Source organism: Bombus huntii, chromosome 7, assembly GCF_024542735.1.
Source record: "Bombus huntii isolate Logan2020A chromosome 7, iyBomHunt1.1, whole genome shotgun sequence".
Taxonomy (NCBI): domain Eukaryota; kingdom Metazoa; phylum Arthropoda; class Insecta; order Hymenoptera; family Apidae; genus Bombus; species Bombus huntii.
Window position 1 is genome coordinate 10,229,892 of NC_066244.1, and position 24,647 is coordinate 10,254,538.

Here is a 24,647-nt window from a genome sequence, read left to right on the forward strand (position 1 = left end):
TGTAATTGGTCGGCTAAGCAGACGGCCGGTGACTACCTACTTTTAAAGTAATTCTGCCTCCGGTAACGAGCGAACCACCGAGGCCCTCGGGATATTATCTGGGCCGATTGCAAGAATGCGTCGCTGGCGCAACTTCGTTACAAAGTCGATCTAAGAAGCTGCGGACACTGGGGTGTCCGAGGTTACCGAGATTTGCAACAATAGGGGGAACAATAATGGAGGATCGACGATCGACGGTAAAGTCTGTCATTGATGATACTTCCAAGAAAGGTAGAGAACCATAATGGCGAGCAAAATAATTTAACTTAATTTTTAAGAATTTACCCCTCTGTTGCGTTCTTTTGGTCATTTTGCATGTAATATATTATATATTATATTTGTATATATTTATATATGTTATATTTTTCTATTTGTAGAAAATCTCTTCCGAAGGATATGATAAGAATTAGAAAAAGAAATGAACGATGTAGCTACTTAGATGTAAATTATTCGTATGCTTCTTCGACAAACCTAATGTTTCTTATTATAGATAGAAACATAGAGCCATTCTATAAGGGATAAAAAAAAGAGAATACAGTTCCAAAGACTTTCAAAGTCTCTTTATCTGCAAATCAGAATGTAATGATTCAATAGAAAAACAAAAGCTATTCCGTCATACGTGTCGTAAGCGACTGCTTTGCATATAGATTGTGCATACCTATGTTTATAACGTGCAAACGATCTTTCAGAATTGGTATGAACAGCGTTTATTGGCAGGGCTTAATAATGGCCGCAAAAATATTTACTAAAGTGAAGTAAAAATTTATATTTGCTATCGATAATACGAAGTAGCAATAAAATCATCGAGCTTTGATGAAACATTCTCGGATGAAGTAGATGCCATCTGCTGTATCCCTGAACTTTCAACTATAAAAATACGACAGGGCAAACCGTAAATTGTAAGACTTGTAAGATCTACAGCTGTATCCTCACTTCTCGTGTACGTATGTGCATCTCAATGAAAATATACGTGTACGATCGATTTCATTCAATACAAGATTTTATCGAGTCTCTTCTGAGATCCTCGTATGTATACATTTTATCATGTATTACATTTTTATCACCTTGTTTTAAGATCTTTTAGATACTACATAGCAGAATCGTGTTAATGTATAATTTAAATTAAAATAAAATTACAAATTGGTAAAATTACTGATATTATTATTACGTATGTTATTAGGTATATATCATTAGTAAAAAGTTCCTGCTTTTAGTAGTCACTGTATAGAACGTTCCATGTACTTATCCTATCAGCATTCGAATATATTCGATGACAACCTTGTTAAACGCAATTTTCAGAAACGTTGCCCCCTCGTTGCGAAAACACGATTCGCGGAACTTGTTTTCGAGGCGAAAATTTATTAAATCGATCAGTGTGAAAAAATGTCAGCTAATGCGCAAAATTAGAGGATATTATGTGGACATTATAGAAGGGAACCATAATACGTTCTAAACGAACTCTAAGAACCTCATAAACCAGACTTCTAAGGGGGCAACCTCGGCTTTTTTTATCGGACCAGAAAAATCACGGTAATTTTCGAAATTACCAGATCCTCGTTACCATCATTACGACACGTACTTCTCAAGAGAAACAGAAACACGAAAGCAGGAAGTTTTTGCTTTAACCCAAAGAACTCCAAGAACGTAATCTTTTTCCTTTACATCAATTTCAGTTTCAAGCATGCTCGTAATTAATATACTAACAGTTGTATCTCGTTCAAACGGCAATGAAGTGTTATTGCACCCATTATACAAAAGTCGACCGATTGCAACATCATTTTGCAATACTCAGTTGAGAAAGATGGTACTTATATATATTTATAAATTTGATTTCGTAATATTTATACAGTTAGGATTAGAGCACAGACGTCTCTACGTTTATTTGAAAGTATAGATAGAAGTATACAAAATGTATACGATACGCTAAAATATATAGTAGAATATCCAAACTAATGTACTTGGTGCAGTTAATCGCCATTTAATAGGGATTTATGTAATCTCTATCTAAGACCATAATTTGCATATGCTTCGCGATCTAGATATAATATTTGATAGAAACATATAAATACAGGAATTAATCAATATTAACTTCGAAATATAATGAAGTTTTTATAACAGATTCATAACTATTTTATCATAAAACAATCTCTGTTCCCTTACACGTAGGTTGAAAGAATGCATTACGTAAAAACAGAAAAACCTTCAGCACAATGCACTTGTAACAAACAATCCAGGAAGAAAAAATGAAATAAATTACATACTCCGCGTATTTTCACCCTCAATTGCTTAATTTCACCGGAGATTAAGTAGAGATTAGTTGCTACCGAGAAAACCGAGAAGCCCAACGATCAAAAGCTTTCTATGCATATAAAACCTGAGAAGATTTTATTTTATTAAAATAAGAACACTAAAACTCGGGTATTAGTATAAAAATTGTAGATACACCGTTCACACAAAAATCGTATAAAATATAAATGAGACCTATTATTTCTTAGTCGCAATAATTTTATTGCCAAACCGCTGTATTGATAAACTATCACAGTGAATGTCGCTACTTTCCCAAACTTTTCACCGGTTGTATGGAAACCTCGAAAACGATCTATACAGCGTATTTTGGTGAACGTTTAAAGTTCAACGTTCTACAGTCCTCTGATCGTTTCAGTGAATACAAGTGGCAGATATTTCTTTAAAAGTCAACGTGTATAATATTGAACACAAGAAACACGTTAAACGTTGGAAACTTATGGAACAGTGTAACTGAAAAATCATTTTTTCCTAAAACGTGATAAATATATTTTAGAATGTTATTCGACGTCTCCGTTTAATTATCTTCTGCGTTCCGTAGAGTTTGAAAAAGTCGACGATACAGAGATCCAGCGAACAAGTGGAGCTACAAAGCCGAATGATCGAGATGGAAAAGAGACTGTTCTTGCGAAGTTAATTAATCATGCATGCCTTGTTCCACAACGTACCAAAAAATGCAGCACGAACCATCAGCGAGGAAAGTTCTTCGATGATATTCGAAAGGCTTGACGAGAAAAAAGGATACATTCTGCGGAAATGGGCGGAGAAAGTCCATCGTAAGTAAGAACTACGTTTCCACGGAACTGCTCAAAAATAGAAGGTTGTTCGATGTTCACTGCTGGATATTAAAACAATTGGCGATTCTTTTCATTCCACGTGCATGATGAAATTACATTTTTACTTGATTGAAGTGAAGTTATGCAATGGAACATCGCCATTAGCAGGTTTCCTAATTAAAAAGAAATAATTAAAGTACAAGATTTCGTTTGAAATAATGAGAATTTTAGTGAAGTTATTATCTTTCTATTTTGAAAATAATTAAAGAGAAGTAACTTTAGCTTATGTAAAGGCTAGTTAAATGAAATGATTTCATTTCTTGAAATTGTTTTTTATCTTAGTCGGTACTTTCGAATAGGATAATGGATTTAATTTAAAGACAATTTTCATAATTTTCAATTTTCGTATTATGTATATATTTAAGTAAATAATAATTTGTCAAATATTTTATTTAAATGATCCTTAGACTTTGAGCACTACGCTTTGTATAATTGCGTCGATCAAATCGAACAAAATCTCATTCGATGATGTTGTAAAAGTTGACTGGCTGACTCACCAAGATGTATAGTAATATGGAAATGAAAGAAAGGAGAGTAATGACGCGGCAACCGAAGGAACGTTAATTATGATAATTGCAGAAATCAGAAGTTATTACTGTGAAACGTTGGCATTGGCTCGTAGCGAAACGATAGAATAAAATTGATATCGATCACACGTTGCAACTACTACAGTTTTATAAATTAACAAATATGTATAGAAAATAGATAACTTCTGAGAGGATAATTTGTTCCTGTAGTTTCTCTCTTTGTCTCCTTTTTGTTTGATGCGAGGTAAATGCTCTTAAAGATTGCCTATAAGGAAATGGAAAGTGGCTCGTTTGGACACTGCATTAAACACGCGCTTCCTTAAAAGCGAATGCTCATAGGACAAAGAAGGAATGGTTTCTGTAAATATATTTAACATGTATAATAGAATATATAGGGTGGTTGAGGGTGGTTACAGAGAAAAAAGAAGTCGAAAATATAGAATAAAAAATTTTTTTTTGTTTTTTTTTAATTTTTCCATCGAGACAACGATCTACAGTAAGATCCGTTATAACGAGAAGTGATAAAGTGCACGCGTACCGAGCGAAAATTCAAATTCGATTTTCTCGAAAACAAAGTCTCGAACGAAAAATTTTTATTCTATATTTTCGACTTCTTTTTTCGCGTAGAATTACCCCCTTTCCGCTTGTACCACCAGTTACCAACCACCCTGTATATGTTATATTTACAACATAAATTTCTAGATATTTCATGTGCTATCTTCTAAATGAAATGTAAACAATCGTGTTTTTCTTAAATTCAAATTTCCTTATTATGCAGTTTAGTATCTTTATCTGTTGTGATATATTCAAGGTGCACTAGGTATGTGGCAATATTGAGAATATCTTGGCAATCAATAGATCATAAATACCAGAAAAAGTAACAGGATATTATGTTGTGTGCTGTGTAATAGTAAGAAAGTTAATTAATAGTACAAGGAGCTAAGCAATTTTTCTTTCGTTTTTCACGCTATAAATTTAAAATTATTTCAATATCACGAGTATGCAGGTGTTTTCAGTTGATGCTTGCGAAACGTTTTGCCAGAAATTATACTAAATTCGCTGATTACATACTAGAATTGGGGATCCCGAGATTCTTGTAAATTCATAAAATGAATGTATTAGCAGAAAGATAAAGTACGATCGACAAAAAATTATATTTCCCTGTCACGGTTCTTAAAAAGTTGAATATTAAAATATCAGAATTAGAATAATTTTATATATTTTAATACCACTATCTCTATCTAATCTTTTTTAATCAATATTGAAATTTTAGAAGTGAAAACTGATTTCAATTTAAAAATTATTCCATTAATTGATGATCTAATTTCATTTCATATTGTACAAGAAAAACTACTAATCGTTTTCTCTTGCGTGTATAGAATGTATATGTAAAAATGCATATGAAATGATGAAATATTATTACGAAAAACGTAATCGAACGCGAGACTTGTAAGGTGAAAATTAGTGGAACTACTTTTCATCTTACAAGAAAGATACATAACGTGGCAAATTATCTAACGAGATTAAAAAACGTAATAACTATACATTATGATATTCTAAAATTGAAAGTACGTTACCTTCTATTCTCTCTCATTCCTTCGCTTCTCTTTAAAACTCTGCCGTTTTGTTAAAATCGTATCTATGAATATCTTCCTCTTTTATATTCAAATAAATAATGAACAAAATTCGTTGAAATCCTCTCTTTATGATATTCAAACAAACGTAAATATAAAGCAACAAATTTATAGAAGGCTATCGTAAAAATACATTTCGTTATATCCAGAGAAACGCTTGTGAAGCGGATGTCGAATTTAGGAACAAAAAGTAGCGATAGAATGACCTCAGATTGGTGGTGAAATACTCATTAGTTAATCGTAATGCGGAATTGCAATAAACATTCTTTATAAATCAAGTTTTCGTAACCCAGTTTGACTACTATTTCGTTGTAGCGAAGAAACTGACTTTGTGAGATGTTGCAAGGGGATGCTAACATTAATAAGAAGGTTTTATATTCTCAAGAAACAATTGCCATATTTCAATTTTCTGATTTGTAGAAATGCATAAAACATTATATCCAGGTTCCAAAGCAAACCTGAGAAATATAAGTCGATTACTTATAATTCAGTAGAAATAGGTTGACTATTTGTTCTGCTATAGCGGAAATAAAGAGAGTTGCAATTTATTTTTTCTATTGTTTCGGAATTAATATAGGTACGTATGTATAATAAATCATAATATATATGTATACGTATAATCCATGTATGTCATATGTAATTTAAATATATATACTTCCTTGATAATCCATCTTACATTATTGACTCTTATTTAGTTAAATATAAAGAAAGATTTCTATCGATATACATATATTGCGTTAATTAATTTTCTATTATAAGTTCGATTTAAAATATTATTTTATAATTATTTTGTATTTTCGACACTAGCGTAAAGCGGCAGAATCGCGAACCTTTTGTACGAGTTACTCGCTGCTCATAAGATAATATACAAGTCGGTAAGTAAGGGTTCTAATATAATCGGAACTGCACTACCTACAGTTGCAAACAATAGATCATCTGTGCTCACCTATATTTTGTCAGGGCTTGCGCTATTATTTTAACGTTAACAATGATAATTAATCTTAATTCTTTTATCAAACGGGCTAATGATCTCGCTGTTTCCATTTCTAAATTTATTTTAAATTCTTACAATTTTACATTCTACATTATTAATTGATTACATTACGAAAAATTTGTTCATTGAAACAAAAAAAATTGCAAATGGGCAAAAAATTTATCTATAAAACGAAAAACAAAATGCAATGTAAAATTGATTATAGCAAATTAAACATCAATGGAAATAGTCGATTCTTTCATCAAAGTACATTATTCAATACAACGGAAGCAGTGTTCAAAATTTCTTGCTCTTTAAACATTGTTGCACTTAAAGTTACATTAAACTAATTTACATTACAATAAAGTTACATTAAAATAATTATAATTTTAATGGACATCCGCAGGACATCCGACTTTTCTGCAACAAGATTCTCAATTCAATTCTCACTCAAATTTACGATCTATAACCATAATTATTTATTGTACATCGAATATTATAGTGTAACAGTGAAAATGCTGATTCAAGAAATGTCAGAGCGAGTTAGAAAGAGGAAAGCCGAGTGGCGGTGGAAAGGCGTGGTAGAAGATCAGAGTGCAATCTGCATTATTCTGTAGCTGAGGCGCGCGGGCGGCCATCAAGGACTCTTCAGGTCAACGTGATCCAATCTGCCGTATAAAACGCCCCTCTCGACGGTCCTTCGAGCACTGTTGTACTTCTCGTCGCCCCGTTGTCGTTATTTCTCCAATATGTATGCGATATTCGTAAGTACTCCTTTTCAATGTTACTTCGAAACTTTTCGCCACGCATTGTCAAAATCCAACAAAATCGATTACTTTTTCGTTGCATCTGTGGTATACTTGTAATACCACGTAACAAATATGCCACTCGTTTCATCGTTGTTACTTTTTTAACTCGCCCCGCTTTTGTAGCAGTTCATTTATATCTCATCGAGCGTTAATTCGAAGGAAATACAAAGAATAAGTAATTTTGTTTAGGAGATGCTTATTTATTCGACAGAACACTGTATTAAATGATTTCCATATGAACATTTTGTTTTAATAAATATTTCAAATCTATTATTTAAGCTTCTATAATTATTTCCTATCTTCAAATATTGCTGACTAACTGATATTAGACATCTTGCTACCATGTAGCAAATATAATGTGTTTAGTATAACTTAAAAAATAAAATAAGATATCGAATACAAATTAATTGAACTGTATAATTCATTGTGACAACAATTACATATCTCGTTCTTCTCTACTTTGTCGTTTCTAAAGTCATGAACTTAAATTTCCAGGCGTTACTATTCTGCACGGTTGCATCGGTCTCGTGTCAATCGACGAATAGACAATACCAGTCACCTCAACAGGCAGCAATTTTGAGTGACGCAAGATATCTAGCTGGAGATGGAACCTTTGGCGCCGCTTATTCACAAGAAGATGGTGTGGAATTCAAAGAGGAAAGCGACGTTTACGGGAATCGCCGTGGGTCTTACTCCTACGTCGATCCTACGGGTCAAAGACGCACAGTGACATATACGGCTGGGAAAAATGGCTTTCAGGTACGTTAGAATGTGGCAGAAAATCCTAGTTCTTTTTCCATTTAACATATGTTTCTTTTATTACATATGAAAAATAAAATATCAATATTGACAAGAGCTAAGCTATTACAGTAATATGGAAATTTATATAAATTTTGAAGTTAGAAAAACTAAAATTATTATAGCTTAGTTTTATATCTCGTTCGGTGAGATAGAAATTTGTAAGTAAATATTGTATAAGAAATTTTTTAATTGATTGATGGTTATTAATAATAAAGTTGTCCCTTTCTATATTTTTCGTAAATCATCGCAATTCCGCTACTGCAATTCATCGTTCACCCTCCGTATATTTAGGAACATTTAGTTACTCCTACACACTTGTTTACAAAGATACGATAATTTATTGAAGCACAATTAAGACAAAACACCTTCTAACAATAGTACACAATTTGAATAACTTTTCTCACGATAAGCTACATTATTAATAGCTATTTGAATATCACACTCATATAACAAAACTCCCTCGTTACTAGCAAAATGATTCGTTTATGATATTAAATAGTAAATAGTAAACGTTACAATAGTTGCTTTGATATTTACTATTTAACATTTAAATATTATTCCGATTCACTTTTCCTCTTTTATTTGAACAGGCCACAGGCGACGGCATTCCCGTTCCACCCCCACAAGTTCCACCTCAACCAGAGTACGTACCTCTACCGCAATACAACCCACCCGATTATCAACCACCGCGATACAACCCATCCTTGCAATCGTATCAACGTCAGAGTCAACCAGTTTATGAAGCACAACCAGCGCCTCAGCCCCAACCTCAACCTCAACCTCACCTTCCACCTCAACCAGTGTATCAATCTCAACCACAATACCAACCTAGACCTCAACCACCACCTGAAATTCAATCCATCCCTTCCTACAACCCACCGCCACAGTATCAACCTCCGGCTAGACCATTACCACAGTACAACGCTATAACGACGCCACCACCTCGAAGGTTTTACCCACCTGGAAAGTTGAACTTCAATAGGACTCCGGATGGCTACTCCTACACGTTTAATAAAAGTTAAGAAAAAGGTAACTAGGAATGGGAGTAACTTCTAATTTGTAATTTGTCACTCGTAAAATTTGGCCAATAATATGGAAGAATGGAATAATGTACGAGAGGGCGCAGGTTGTCATTTTATAAGGTAAATTTAGAAAGATAAAGAACTTTCATCTGACGAAATTCGTTCATATTAAAATTTTAAAGAAAATCGTCTTTTTTCTTAACGATCTATTTTAAACTCGAGAGAGAATTGATTAATTGATTATTATGTGTTAGTTTGTATGCATCTATCATTTTGTCGATTTTCTTCGAGGTGTATGGTTAATATTTAAAACTTACTGGGTTCAGAAATAGAATGTACTTATAAATTAGGATAAAATTGAATATCGTGTAAATTATACTTAAAGAGGAAAGGAAAAATGGAAAGAATAATTAGAATAATTCTATTAATTTGTGAATAAGTCTCTGGAATCCTATTATAGAAATTATATGACGCAAGAGATTTCTGTGTATTATAATATAGATTTTCGCTGTGTATTGTGTAATATATTGTGTACTTTTTGTAATTTATTAGAGTAGAACTAACCTTAGAATATTTGCTAATTTGCTCATATTATCATTTATTCTGAATTTAGAGAGCTACATTTTCAAGAATTTCCACGTTTTATTTTGTATATCGTAGTTTAATAGTTAACATAATGTTTTTCAATGATAGCCTATCTAAAATCTATTAAACCAAGCGTATCACAAAATTTTCGAAAAATTCTAAGAAATCTACTATCCGTAAATATCATAGGCGGAAATTAACAAACGATAAATTAAATGTGAGAGCATGCATTCATAATTAGGAGATTGTAGGTAGCCAGAGCCTTGTCCATGATCTTACTGCAAGGTACCTCGCGTGAAACAAGTTGAACTTCCTCTGAAACACTGCATACAATCTATATAAATTCTTGAGGAAACGAATACAATATTTATTTTGCCAATTAGGGAGGATTCCTTCGTTCACTTACGTTATCGCTAATTATGGGTATAGTGTCAGGCAAATATTCGCGATAGAATAGATTAGATTAGTTGGAAAGTTCTATCGACTTCTTTCACTTAAAGTTTCTTTTAGTTCGATAATTTATATCCGCAAATATTCTATTAGCCAGAATAAAAATTTCCAATTACAAGGAAGCATTTTCCTCATAACATTCGCAAAGTGTACCATGAAATGGAGAAAGTATGCTTCGTGTATCGATGTGTCATTTCATTATGGCTCCTAGAAGAACTCCTAAAAAAGCGAAGAAATTATAAATTCTATACTTTAGAGGGAAAATGTAGACGATAAGTTTGAGTAGCGTTTCAGCAGCGTAAGGCGAAGAGTACCAATTAAAATTTCTCACTGAAGTGTTGGAATGAATTTAAATGGAGAGAAAGGAGAAGCATTAAATAAGAAATGTCGATAGGAATTTCCGACAGATCGGACAGTTCGCGTGAAATTAGCAGCGGCGTCGTGTAAACTATTCAGCATTTTACAAACTCCATTGCATCGAATTTTCTTAATCGCTTCGATTGGACGACGCCCTGCGTTTCGCATAGCAATTCCCTTTACAAATGCGAGCACTATCCCGCGCACTTTGGGGTCACGTTACTTTCATTGAACAACCTTTGACGTATCCCATGCTATTGCAACGATCTACGAGGGATCCCACGATCCATGAGGGAGGATACGTGATCTTTTAGGTGTGATTCATACCTTATTGTAAATATAGGTTGAACGTGTAAGGCATCGCCTCTTGAAACAGGTTTCAGTAGGTTACAATAATTTCAATTATGCTTCATATCCTACTATATTGTATTATATCTATTTCTGTAATTGGAATAGAAGACTAAGATAGGATAGAAGTGATCGAACTAATTTCTACATCTAATAAACTGATATAAAAATGTTCTCATGATCTCATTTCCTCGTTATAATGTCTTATTTTTATTGTTCTTGTATTACTACATTTTTCGTCTCTGGTATTATCTCCAGCTCGTTATAATTAAAATATTGTAATAAATAAAATATACTGAAATAATGTGTGAAATTCTAATAAAAGACGGCAGTAGTTGAACAAATGAACAATTAAGAGAATCAAATGTCGGATAAATATTATTAAATAATAACTAGTAATTTAAAATTCAATCGAAATATTATAGTAGCGTATCACGTAAATGAAATCTCACAAGCAAAATAAGTATAAGCACATAAAACAGTGTGCATTTAGAATGAAACGTACCTAAGTACATATACAAATAGAAACAGAAATTAGAAATACTTATTCCAAAAAACATATTTAGACCCTAACCGTTCAAATTTACCTCGTGAAATTTGTACAATATTCGTCTCTTAATAGTCATCTCCTGAAACGCCATACTTTTGCTCTCACCTATCCGTCATCGAATGCAACTGGCACGTCATGTCAACTACGCCCAGCTCGAAACGGAAGGAAAGTTAGGCAAAGACAAAGAAAACTTAGACAAAGGGACAATTATCTTATTATGCTGGCTCGCGAATAATACCCGTGCAGTTGGAACGAAAATAAAAATGTAGTTGAACAGGGCGTCCGTTTATCAGTATTGGCAATACGGGTGCGGCAAGGCAAACCGGCCGTATCGAAGCAGGAACTCGATATCCTTAGTAGTGGACCCAAAGAAACGCATACCGTAACGTTTCGCGTCACGTCGATGTCCTTTAAGAAAGTCGATCACGGAGTTAATTTATGGCCAAACGGGTGCAGTTCACGCTGGATGCAGCATGCGAGCACCGGTTACATACTTGTCGAGCCACTTGAATGCCCTGCATCCGTGTTACATTTGGTCACTTCATCCATTTTTTTCTTTTTCCATTCTACTGTCATAAGTTGATAGATAGAATTATGACAAGCTTTTAAGCTTTTAGTATGTTTCAACGTAGAGAAATTAGTTGCTCGTATACTGAATTTTTATTCAAATTCGTAGGTATTTTTATGGAGACAACTTGTATAAGAAATTTGTCTTACTCACTGAATATCATAATAAGTGACTTACTTCGAAAATGTTTGTATATCATGCGCGTCTTGTAAATTTTTGGAGATTTAAATTTCCCATAAATACATAAATATACCCAATCTAGTTATCAAATAGCTTATTTATAACAAATATCAATTTCTGAAGCTTGATTAATTTAATGAAACGCAAAAAATATTGTTGAATAATATTTATAATATGAATAATGTTTTTAAAATTCTTATGCTATACAAAACAAACGAGATAGGAAAACTAGTATGCCATGTATTACATTACGCGTTTCTCCAATATTAATTCAGAATCATTCGAATATATTTCAGTAATGTGAAAGGCAATGTTTTACTTTTTCAGTTGTCTTTTATTTATAAAGGTATATTGGTTATACATTTCGTTTCATGATTATGGCAGTAATATACTGACTCTGATTAGCTGCGCGTGACATCAACAGTATAAAAGTAATCTAAAAACAGCTGCTAGAGGCAGTGGCATCAATCATTCACTCCTCACAACAGAAACAAACAGAAAATAATAGTAATAAAAGAGAAAATAGAAAAAAACATAAAAGAACGAGAAGAACAACTCTCATCTTATCTATATTAAACTTATACTTATTTAGAAATTCATATGCCAATGTGCCTCCTTAACACGTTTCAATTTCAAATGATCAAAACGAAATCGGATAAATCCCAGAGAAAAGGCACTATACGTCTATTAAATATAATATTCCACTCTCGACCGTACAAAGTACCACGATTATAAATCATTACGCTTTACATCGCATAAACGTTTCATTTCCGCATGCAATTCTCCTCGAAATAAGAAAAAGAAAAACTCTAGAAGAAACGCTGGATCGCGTTAGATCCTCGATAGACATATTATTGCAATCTCTACAAATTTACATTTTCGTCGACGGCGTGCAAATGGCAGGCATAATTTTTCGAACTATGTCATGCTGGTTTCTGGTACTCTTCGTTCGTAAAAATCAAGACCGTAAATTAGTTTTCATATTTGCACCTTCGTGTCGGTCGTTGTTACACTCCGTTTAATCGCTCCATTTAATCCCTTTAATCACCTCATTTTAATTCTTCAATTTTCTATCACTGATTCATTGTGACATCAGACACAATAGACGGACGTGGGAAAAATGGAAATCCGCTTACACGAATCGTTCAGCTTTGTATCAAATTTTCAACGACCTAACTCCAACTATTCTAAATTCATACAAACTATGTAAAAGATGTTTCTCGTTAACTGCATTAGAAGAAAGGCCGGCATTTTTGTCTTATTTTTCTCCATTTCCTTTACATCGTTACTAATTAAGCCGCTATAAACGGTTATTGTTTACGCATATTTATCGCGCGAGTGTCAGCGAACGTTTTCTATCAAAATTACTCGCAGAACCTCCTTTTCTGTCTTTTCATTCACATTTTGTCTTCATTTTTCGTCTTCGTCCTTCCTTTTCTTCGTAACAATCGCAACTATTGTCGATACGATTAACACTATATTGCACTAGTTAGAATTATACAAAATATATACCTAACGGTAGGTATAGCTTTTTTCTTTTTCTTTCTTTTTGAAGTATACCATTTTAGGCACCGTTATCCTGGAAGTAATTTGGATCGAAAATAAGCCGGAAATGAGTCGTACGTGAGGCAGGAGGCACGGCAGTTTTAGCAACATTATGGTCTCGCTGACTATATAATGTTTTATTCTAAAGACGAGAGGAAGAAAGCGCTGTAGAAGCGAATCCTATGAAGTTATTGGAAGAGACAGTTTGTTCACAATGCATGTCTCTCGCGGGCACTCGATGAACTAATATTGTGAAACGATATTGCTGCTAATTTTTACATTGAGTAATAAAAAAAAAGCGTACGAGGTTTTCATTGATTAAAATTGAATTGGAAATCGATAAAGTGTAATAAAAGAATGTTGAAAGATTAAAAGGCATTAGATACTCAAGCTTATAAGTACACGTACTTATAGGTACACTTTTGTTTTTTCATGTTCTCATTAACTGTAATAAAGCGAAAATCTGTCGTATATGTAATATAAACCCTTCCCTGGTTAAGTACATATTCATACTTCAGGTACCAAGGATAATCGTAACAATAAACAAGTTTTTAAGCAAACAGTAAAAGAAATCTGCTTGATCTAGAATAGATTATAGAATATAAAACATCTGGGTATGTTTTGTCGTATCCGGTAAAATATTTGTGTATCAACACTTACGCTACACAACAATAAAAACTACACGTTTGGTATTATAAATCGATAATGTGGCTAATAGTACATCGCCTTTGGAAGATCAATGAATTTCATTTAAAAAAGAACAAAAATAATCATATAATTAGAATATAACCTTAACAGATAGTCAAATAAATGATTTTTAAACTAGACAAAAAATTTCTATTTAAAAAGAATTTCTTAATCAAGTAATATTCCCGCAAAAGCAATTACACGCAACACCACATACGCACCGTTTTAAAGCGCCGAAACGTATAATTTAAAAAACATAATTACTTCGAAACAATAAAATCTTCAAATTGTGAAACATACGAAACAGGTCGTTGATCGTAAAATGTGTAAAAAGAACTATAATAGCATTGAGAACAAACCTGTACATTACATGGCAGATATTGCTAATGGCTAAAGATAGCGGAAAGCTAGCTATGTAGGAACGTATACTATTAAGTAATCATACTTAAATATTGGCGCAATAGTATAATCTCTTACCATATAAATCAGTATCGCGTCAATACCTAAATACCTGACGAATATAATGTATGTCCCAATTTATTATATATAATATTCGGGATACACAGTAGTACTCCTATGTTAATTCGAAATCTTTAATTTCGGTGATATGTGCAATGCAAAAAAATATTGTTCTCTGTTATTTCCTGAAAGCAGTGCACTTTATGTTTATTGACTTGTGATCAACTATCGGACGAACGAATTATGCGATATTCAAAGGATTCGTACAACAATTTTTAAAAGCTGTATTTAGTTTCCTTTGTAGCGTGAAACAAACGATAAACTGTGTTAATATTTAATATTTAACTGTGTTATCCGTTAATATTTATAGAGAAATATACTACTGTGTATCTCTGGTTATAAATCAGTACATATTCATTACAATCACAATACGCATGACATCCTATGCAGAAGTTCTGGTCAAAATGGAGTAGAGAACTTGTACTATGGTAAGACACGAATCGATGGCGCATAATGACAGGAAGGATAATTCTAGCTGCATAATCCCGAAGGATCGACCAGTCCACGGGCGATCAATTCGGCCGTTGCAGGATCGCTTCCTTGTTTACCACTCGAATGCTGAGATGGCGTTTGCTGCGCGTGAGGTTCGAAATGGGAACGTACGTGGAACATAAATTCAGCCTTATCTGTAAAATCTGTACGGCACATAAGACAGAAATGCCTCTCAGATGCGTACGCTTGCGGAGGAGCTGTAGATCCCGGGAAATATGGTGCTGCATGTTGTGGCGGAGCCGATGCTTCCAAGTGAGAACTGTAACAGAAGATGTTCAATTACACAACAATAAATTATCAAACAATTAATGATGATGTATGTATTTTGAGATAAATACGTTCATTACGAACAGTTAGACATATGTTCTTTCTATTTTCTTTTCAATTATTTATAACATTTTTCCCAACATATCGAGAATTAAATATTGCTAAATAATATAATTATATTACTTATATATTCCATGAATTTCTATATTGAAGCTATTATAATAATTGCGTACAAAAATTTTTCAAAATTTCTTATACGCTAATGAATATTGTATTTAATAAAAGTATCTTCTATTAATAAATATTATTTCTCTTATATTCTTTCCAGTGAAAATATTGTTCTAGAATAAAATTTTAAATATTTATGTTTACTACTACAGATGTAAACATAAACAAAAATTACCGAGCATGCTGCATCCATTCATCTCTTGTGGCTAATGCTCGACCGCATAATTCACACGCCCAACTAACTGGTTCTTCCTTCAATTTGTGTATAGTATCCTGCCGAGATTGTTGCTGCTGCTGCGGTTGTTGTGCTTGTTGCTGTTGTTGCTGAGCTTGTTGTTGTTGCTGCTGTTGTTGCTGCTGTTGATCCGAATTCGGAGCTGTAGGTGTAGAAAGTGGCGCCACTCCCGGTCTGTGTCTCAACTTGTTCATATGAATAACTAGTTTATCTCTGCGGGCAAATGCTTTACCTAGAAGCAAAAGCCGTAACATCAGTTAAACTCAAACAAGTACATAAATTATCGTACAATGCAAAGCAACAGTTTAGACACACTTACCGCAAACTTCGCAGGAATACGGCTTCTCCCCTGTATGAATACGCATGTGAATAACGAGTTTATCCTTACGAGCAAGACCTTTGCCACAAACGGTGCAAGCGAACGCCTTTGTCGCCGGTTCACCTGTATTTGTGGCCTTTGACGCAAATCCCGGGCGAGACGTTATATTGTTTGTAGTTCTTAATGGCTGATTTACTGTAGGGGCTCTACTCCCAAACTGCTGATCCATTGCACCAGGAAATGGAGGCATTACACCTCCAGGGCGCATTGCTGCTGAATAATCCGGAGACCTATTTCGAATTTTGCAATCAATATTTTAACATTTATATTCTGACAGATAATAATTACTGTGCCTCTTATTATAAAAAAAATCATTCCAACGAATAGCATAACAATCTCACTTCTTGTAAGATTTGACACTAGCATAAAAGGAAAACTTACCATGTTCCGATAGAGCGGAGTACGCGTACACCATCGTCATAACCCAAACCATCGTCGGGTAAGGTAAAGGTTGGATTAGGTGTCTGAGGTGTCGCAGGTGGACCAGGGCCAGCAAGCCTCGCTTGTGCAGCTTGTTGTGCCATGTGTTGCTGTACTGCAGCATGAGCCACAGCATGCGCTTCCACATAAGCCGATCGCTGTTGTTGCTGGCTACCATTAGACATCTTGTCCTTATCAGTGCCCTATTAATTATTGTTTTATTGTTGCATTATGTTTTGTACCAGCATAAGTCGTTTTTGAGAAGGACAGGCGCCTTCTTAAGTTTTCATCAAATTTTTTCTTTGATTAGTCATCGAAACAGAGCAAATTAGATGTTAATTCGTAGATAATAAGAGATTAACTGACCTTAGCAATTTTTACTTTTGTGGTAATTTGAAAAATGCCCACTATCAGGTATTTTGCATATTAGTAGCTCTTAACAAGCATATTTATATAATTTAACTATTTTTTCAACAATTAACAGTATAACCTACAGTAGCAACTTCTTAAATTAATAAAATTTTATTTTTTAAATATTTCTATAGCGATTTGTAGATCCCGTTATGGTGGATACGCGATAAAAGGACCTTTAACTATCATATCAGCTACAAGATAAGATATATAAAGCTTTTTGTTAAAAACTTAAAGCGATTAAAAAGAACTGATGCAAGGAGATCGATTTATTTCAAATTTCGAACTGGACTTTCTCAGAAATGTTGCTATCACGAATTATCAACTTAGTTGAGCAACATGCGGATCACGCTTCCAGAGATATCTTGGTTGTATAAAAATACGAGATTAATTAGGTTAATAAACTTGATTCGTATTAAAACAATCATAAAATATAAGATTATGTAAAATCATAAAAAAGGAGATTGTGGTTAAATTTATCATAAACGATGGAGAAACTAAGTAAGTGGGAAAAATGGACAGATGTATTACGATTTTCAATAACTGATACTTGTCACAATGTTTGGGACAATGGTCATTGTATTAGTAAAATATATTTGCAAAATACAATTATCGACACAATGCGTTTATTTGATTGTAAAATTGAAGGAAATCTGTAGGAATGAACAGCATTTTGCGACATTTCTATCAATTCGAGCACAAAAGCGTAACAGCTTCGAAACCGATATGGGAAAACGATTAATCACGGGAACTGAGCTGAGCGGAGCATGCACGAAGCCGCACTCGGTGCCAAATATCTATTAACGATAATCGATATTTACCAGAAACTGAGTTTCAAATAATTCTTCAGCTAAATGGAACGTATTCGATTCCTTGTGAACTGATGTGAAACATAATTAACGCTTTCCAGAAATGAAAACTTCGGAGGAATATTTTTTAAGTAAAAAAAGTGATGGAAAAATTGCTCATGCAATTTCCTCTAAAAAAACACTAATTGTTGTGATAATTGATGAAGTTCTCTTAATAACGAAGCATTAAGCTTTTCAAAAGTAAAAATTTCTTAAGGAGAATTTTAGAGACAAAGTTCAAAAATATTTTTCGAACTGATAAGAAAATTCAAGTTGCATAATAATGTTCAAAAATCACTAATTATCCGAAGCAATTATTGAAATCGATCTCGACGAGAATTTACGTAGTAAATTCTCCAAAAATTGAAACGTTTTGTAAAAGGAATTCTAAAGAGAAGTTATAGATATTCAACAAGCTGATTAAAAAGTGAAAATCGTGCAATAATCTCTAAAAGCCACTCGTAGGAATACAAGAATATTGAATATTTAGTGTAAATTGCTGATGATCAAAAATTTGCATAAAAACCGGGGAAAACTCTAATATACTATAAAAGAAGCTGTCGAGAAATCAAAATTTCGTCCACGTGACGCTGGTTCGCGACACGAAGGTATCGGAACAAGCCGGAGAGAATGGTCGTATCGCCGAGAAGCATCACAGAAGCCTGTATCCCCCAGAGACGACATCGAATACATAAAAGACAGGGACTTTCGAAGGAACCGAAAAGATCTGTTCGCGTAGCCTGCTCCGTCAAGGTCCTCCGGGAAAGAACGATGACCGAAACGAGAGAGACAGGAAACGAGAGTGAGGGAAGAACGACCGGGAAGACGAAAGAAGGGAAAGAAAGAAAGAAAAAGAGAGACGGAGAAAGAAGTTAGCTTACAGAAAGGCAGACACGAAGGTTCCCACAAAAGACGAGCAAACGCTATCGGGCTGATCTCCCGGCTCACGTACCTACACACACTTTGTTCCCCTGCAGAGGCCGAGGAAAACCGCACGGTCCCAATCGACTCACTGGGTCGGATGTCCTCGAGGAAAGATATCACTGACACCGTCACAAGGCGAGCAACTCAACGGCACATCACATCAGTGTCCATCGCGCGTCGTCATGCCGCCCGTTCTGCTGGGAGTTTCCGAACTGGGTGAAAAAAATTGAGCGACCACGAGGCTCGTCGTCCAGACCGGAGGTGGCTGGTAGAGACCAGAACACGTTAGCCTTAGACTCCGATAACGAAGAATTTTTAACGCGACAATGACGTTGAGAAGAACAACGGAAACTCTATGACCACGCGCGTTCCTTCTTTTCGCGACGCCACGAAAGAATCTCGCGTTTTACGGGGCAACCAGAGTGTGTCCCGCGGAGCTAGCCGCCGATTCCCGGCGCGGGAGGATGCAAGGACAAAGAGACGAAAAAACGTCTGGTCGAAGCAGAGGGGATAACCCTCTAGCGAGAGAGTGAGGAAGGGAAGGAGAACAGAGAGGGTAAGAAGAAGGAAAGAGAGCAACGACCAGTCGACTGGAGAAAGAACGAGCTATATTCAGAGGGAACGAGGGAAACGAAGGCGACTAAAGAAAAAACCGGAGAGAAAGAGGGACAGAATGTGTATGTGTGTGTAAGAGAGAAAGAGGGGAGGGGGAGAGAAAGGGAGAGATGAGATAGCCGGTGACACACGGATGCAGCGCGGCGTAACGATATCGAGTGGAGGTCTCCACGGAATGCACCGTGGCGATGTGCTGTGGAGAGCAAGACCACACAGGGTGCACCGATCGGACGAAGACAAAACAAGGAGGAAGAGGCGGAGGGAAATGGAACGGCGACACTCGGGTTATGGAGCCAAGTATGCGCGAACTTGGTATAAACGGTTCTATTTGATCGGTGAGACTAAGCGCGTCCCGGTGAGCAAGCGAAATTGGCGCGACTAGGTGCGGGAACAAGCACCGAGCGATACTGAACCGGTAGAAGGGAAAGAAGAATAGGCACGGGAGAAGCGATATGCGGACGAGACGGCGCGGTGCAACGATATCGAGTGGAGATCCCCGCGGAATGCATCGTGGCTGGCGCGACGACGAGAACACGCGAGAGAGAGACAGAGACAAAGAGAGAGAAAGAAACAGAGCGAAAAAGAAGGGGAGATTCGGAGAGCGAGAACGAGAGGAAGAAAGAAGGGAAAGAGAAAGAGAAAGGCAGGGACGCCCTAGAGAGGCAAGTATGCGCGCGAAGAGACCTTCGTGTATACCTTGTGTCGTATACACAGACTACCGAGTCACTCGCTTGCCGGATACACACAATGACGGAAGAGAGTAGCGTAGCACCAGTCGACGGCGGCGTCGGCGGCGGCGCTCTGCAGTGCGTCGGCCCGCTGACCTTGACACTGACATTGACTAAGCGAGCGACTGAAAGAGAGTAGGAGAGGACAGAATCAAATAGAAACAGGCAGATAAGGAGACAGAGAGAGACTAGAAGGAGTGACGTATCATTGGATGGTACATATGCGCGATTAGGCTAAACTAAACACGATACATAAACGCGAGCAGCCACCTAGCAGTATATAAGTACCGTTCGCTTCCTCTGCTTTCTTTGCTCCCTAGCTCTCCTCGGTTGACCGCATCAACGATCAACCGGGTAACGAGACTTCGTCGGCCGTTTACGACGGGGTATTCCAGACCTCGAAACAGGTTTTCAGAGGTGTATAGGTCTGCTCCTCGTTGCACCTGTGCCCGGGACAAGGAGATCCAACGGGCCAACTAGCAAGGGAAGGGGATCGAACAATCTTGGATTGGGGAGCGACGAGACGCGTAGTGGAATAGAGACAGAGAGGAGCTGGTGAAAGAAGGACAGGGGAAGGGTAGAAAAGAAGACGAAGGTAAAGGAGAGAAGGGAACGGAGACGTTGTACCCGTGAACGGAAAAGAGTGAGAAAGAAGGAACTAGGCGAGACGTCGAAGAAAAGGAGAACTGACTTTCGCTTTCTGTGCGCGACGCAGCCTAGCCATGGAGAGTCGATCAATAGCGCCGCGACGGTTGCACACACGTATACACATACAGGCATACACATGCGTGCCTTTTACAAACCCTCTATCCCGACTGGTCGCGTGATCTGTCTCTCTTTTGCCCTATCTGTTCATCCGTGTCTGCTTATCTGTATATTATCCCCTCCAGCTGGGTTCTCTGCACGAGGAGTCGCGTGTGTGAGGGTGGAATTATTGGGATCATGCTTCGTTGGCTAAGCAAGGGGTGCGAAGGAGGAACAGAGAGAGAATCAAGGACCTCGAGCTACCGATCAGCGACGCCCCTCGTTCCCTCTCCTTCCTTTTAGTCGGTTGCACGGTTTCGCATGGCCCTCTCTCACCCTCTTCATCTGCTGCGGTCTCTTCTCGCGCGCACGTTCGTACGCTTATCGAGCATAGTACAGAGGCGAAATCGGCACGAAAGAAGGTGGAACGGAGAGACAACACTGGGCAGAGGTGGTAGAACGCGAGCGCGTGTCGCGTAAAGGGCTTTTTACGCCGCTCGAAATGTGGAACTCGTGTCGGCCACCCATTCGACGCATAAAGTCACTTTAACGCGTCATGTCGGAAATTGCCACCCGAGTTTACGAGCTTGTAAAGAGTCTCTGGTACTTCCTAGAATACGTACGACCCCCATCGTACGGGGATAGCCTGATTCCTTCTGGCTATTCGTGTCCGGCTCGTACAACGATAAATTTTCCAATGTTGCCCTGGAAAAAATTCTTGCTCTCTCTCCCTCTTTTCTTTTACTCGTTGCCTCCACGAGATACCATGAGCTTTATGTCAGACCTTTAATCTACCTTTATTAAGCGCGCTGTCTCCTCCATTTGTAAGGCACTTGCTCCCAGTCGTAAACCACGTGCTCTCGCGAGGATATTAAACGCGCCTGATGTGTCTCATGAAATCAATTAAGAGCAAATAAACTGGTGCTCCATAAACAAGTATTCCTACGAGTTGCTCGTTTGTTGCTATATTTAGTGGTAACGTTATAAATATACTTTTAACTAGACTTCTTGTGTTTAAGTGAAGTATACAGACGTACCATTCATGCGAGCAGAATATACATTTTTCTTTTTATAGATTAAAAAAGGGTCATATTATAGATATAATTTAATCTGTTATTTTTAACTATATAATTTAATGTCGTAGATAATAATAAGCATTGGTCGTTGAATGATGTGAAAATAATAATGGGATGTATAATTATTGTTTTGGTATTAAAGATATTGAAGAAACAGTAACATGTGTTTTAATGTATAACTTTCAAGAAATTAGTGAATGTTTGTTTTTGGAGAAATTAATTTTTGAGAACATTTTTGTTTATTATTTTGAGTCATGCACTATTATATGCATCTATAAATTTATATATAAAATAAATTTAGATTCCTGTTGAACCTTTGTCAGTAAAACACATAAATACATGTCAGTAAAACAAATAAAAGCATACATAGATTATTACCTATTCATTTTCTACGTAATATAAAAACCTTATATTTGTTATTTATTTTTTAAAATATCTAAATTATTATATAAAAATTTAAATAACTATGCTGCATATTTTTAAATTTGTTTGCAATAATATTTCTATAATAAATATTATATTCTAAATTTATATTTACTTAGCTTCTAACATTATAAATCAAAATGAAAATTTCGTATGTAAACAATTAACACCCATATTTAGCTTAACTCGTTTATGCATATATTAAATAATCTGATTTATGTAAAATTAAAATTATTTCAACAAAATTAGAATTAAAGTCCGTTCATGCTTTTCTCACACTACACAATGGGAGAAATTTTATTTGTAGCTTTTCATTCACGAATTACTTAAATTATTAATTGTTAATTAAATGAATTACAGATTAATTTAAACATTTAGACTTACCTGGTTTACCGATGCAGCGAGGTGCTTCAAACTGTCCGCGTAATTTTTTAACACAGTATCGGTCGTCATGCAGCTCACCCGAAACTCGTAAAACATATCCAATTTGTATACGCATCTCTGACAAATATTTTTGGGCAAAGCGTCCTCTTTCGTTATCTGTGATAATATTATTGAATATTGAATATTTTGTTTGTAGAAAATATAATCTCCAATATGTATATAAACATGTTAGGTTTGAAGTAGATATCCATACGCATTATAATATTTTGTTAAAGAAATATAAATATAAATAAATATATATATAACATAGTAATTGAAGTGAAATTCAGAAAATAAAATTACAACAGTATATTTATATTTCTTTAACAAAATATTATAAAGCGTATGAGTACCTAATTTAAGCATATATAACCTAACATGTTTGACTTGTCATAATTAACATTTTTGAAATAAATAATAATTTTAAATTGTTGAAAGGTTTTCGGAGTTACTATATATCTCCCTTTTTTGTAAATAATCAACTTTTACTTCTTAATTGCCCTTATTAATATTACAATTAAGAAATATCACAATAACCTAAAAAGTGACTTATATTGATTATTATATGTAAAAAAATCGTGTAATAATTATAAATGTCAAAATGTAAAATCATTAAATCGATACATAGCCTAAGTTGTAATTGTTGAAAATTTCTGTATTTGTAAACTAAAAAACAGAATTATTATGACAGACCATTTAAAAATTAGTTTGCGATTCTTCTTTTCAAAATAATCAATGAAAGTTCGTATTATTTTGTGAACACTTTTGCTTGCTATTTCATTCAATATTTTTACGGCATAAACTTCTAATTAGAACAATGATAAAACGTATTGTAGCAGGTTTCTACAGTTCTCTATTTCCAATATCCTATACGCACTCGTTTTAACATAACGTTGTAACATAATGTTTACCAAAGAGACAAATATTAGTTAAATTTAGCAATAAAGACAGTAAATCTTAACTAATTTTACAAATACAACAAGAAATATGACTTACTACAGCAGGAATGCAGGAACGTATTTTAAAAAGTAATTGTCTCTGTTCGCCTTCTTTGTCGAAAATTTGAAGCTGGTGATTGCTCTTCAACGAACATAATCTACACAATTCAGTGAAACTGAAATCTTCGTTCATTGCCATTCTTATGATTCACGATTAAACACAAACGCTGAACAATTGTTAGGTTATAATGTCTGTGAGGTGTATTTCCACGCACTTTTTCGAGACAACGAAGGTTAGCGAGAAAGTGGCACAGAATTATTATTCGTGAACGTATCGAGAAATGAAAGTTGGTTAAAATTTTAAATATTAAAAAACTAGAAGTTTCTAACAAAATTAAAGTAACGCCACCATTTCTTTCCTGCCGTTTCACTGTTGTTCAGCGTGCAGAATGCCTGATCCCACATTGCGCGAAGCTTGACCATCTGGTGGGTGGAGAAGGTAACAACAAAGGGTTGCGTATGATGGTAAAACAGGTAGAAACAGCAACGAGAGCAGCAAAAGTTTTTAAATAAATTATTTGACTAAAATTAAAAAACTGTGATTATTTATTTTACTGATATACTTTTATTTACACAAATACTTTTTTTTATATAAAGACATATTAAAAAGTATTTGTACATAATTGGAAAAATAATATTACTAAAAAATGAGTACAAATAACATTGATCATAAGTATAAAATAATCTAAAACAAGAATATTG

The 24,647-nt window shown here is 35.2% G+C and overlaps 2 protein-coding genes across 2 annotated transcripts; one reads left to right on the forward strand and one right to left on the reverse strand.

Annotated features, from left to right (window-relative positions):
* The first annotated feature begins 6,857 nt into the window (after positions 1-6,857).
* LOC126868064 (procyclic form-specific polypeptide B1-alpha-like) lies at positions 6,858-13,690 on the forward strand. The gene is made up of 3 exons (XM_050623235.1): positions 6,858-7,077; positions 7,618-7,881; positions 8,514-13,690. The coding sequence occupies exons 1-3, from the start codon at positions 7,063-7,065 to the stop codon at positions 8,943-8,945; spliced, it is 711 nt and encodes a 236-aa protein (XP_050479192.1). The 5' UTR covers positions 6,858-7,062; the 3' UTR covers positions 8,946-13,690.
* A 1,341-nt stretch (positions 13,691-15,031) lies between these two features.
* Positions 15,032-24,348, reverse strand: LOC126868065 (endothelial zinc finger protein induced by tumor necrosis factor alpha-like). Its single transcript, XM_050623236.1, has 6 exons — positions 23,944-24,348; positions 22,909-23,064; positions 16,717-16,958; positions 16,276-16,565; positions 15,897-16,188; positions 15,032-15,485 (listed from the first exon to the last, which is right to left on the reverse strand). The coding sequence occupies exons 1-6, from the start codon at positions 24,082-24,084 to the stop codon at positions 15,206-15,208; spliced, it is 1,401 nt and encodes a 466-aa protein (XP_050479193.1). The 5' UTR covers positions 24,085-24,348; the 3' UTR covers positions 15,032-15,205.
* Between the last annotated feature and the right edge of the window lie 299 nt (positions 24,349-24,647).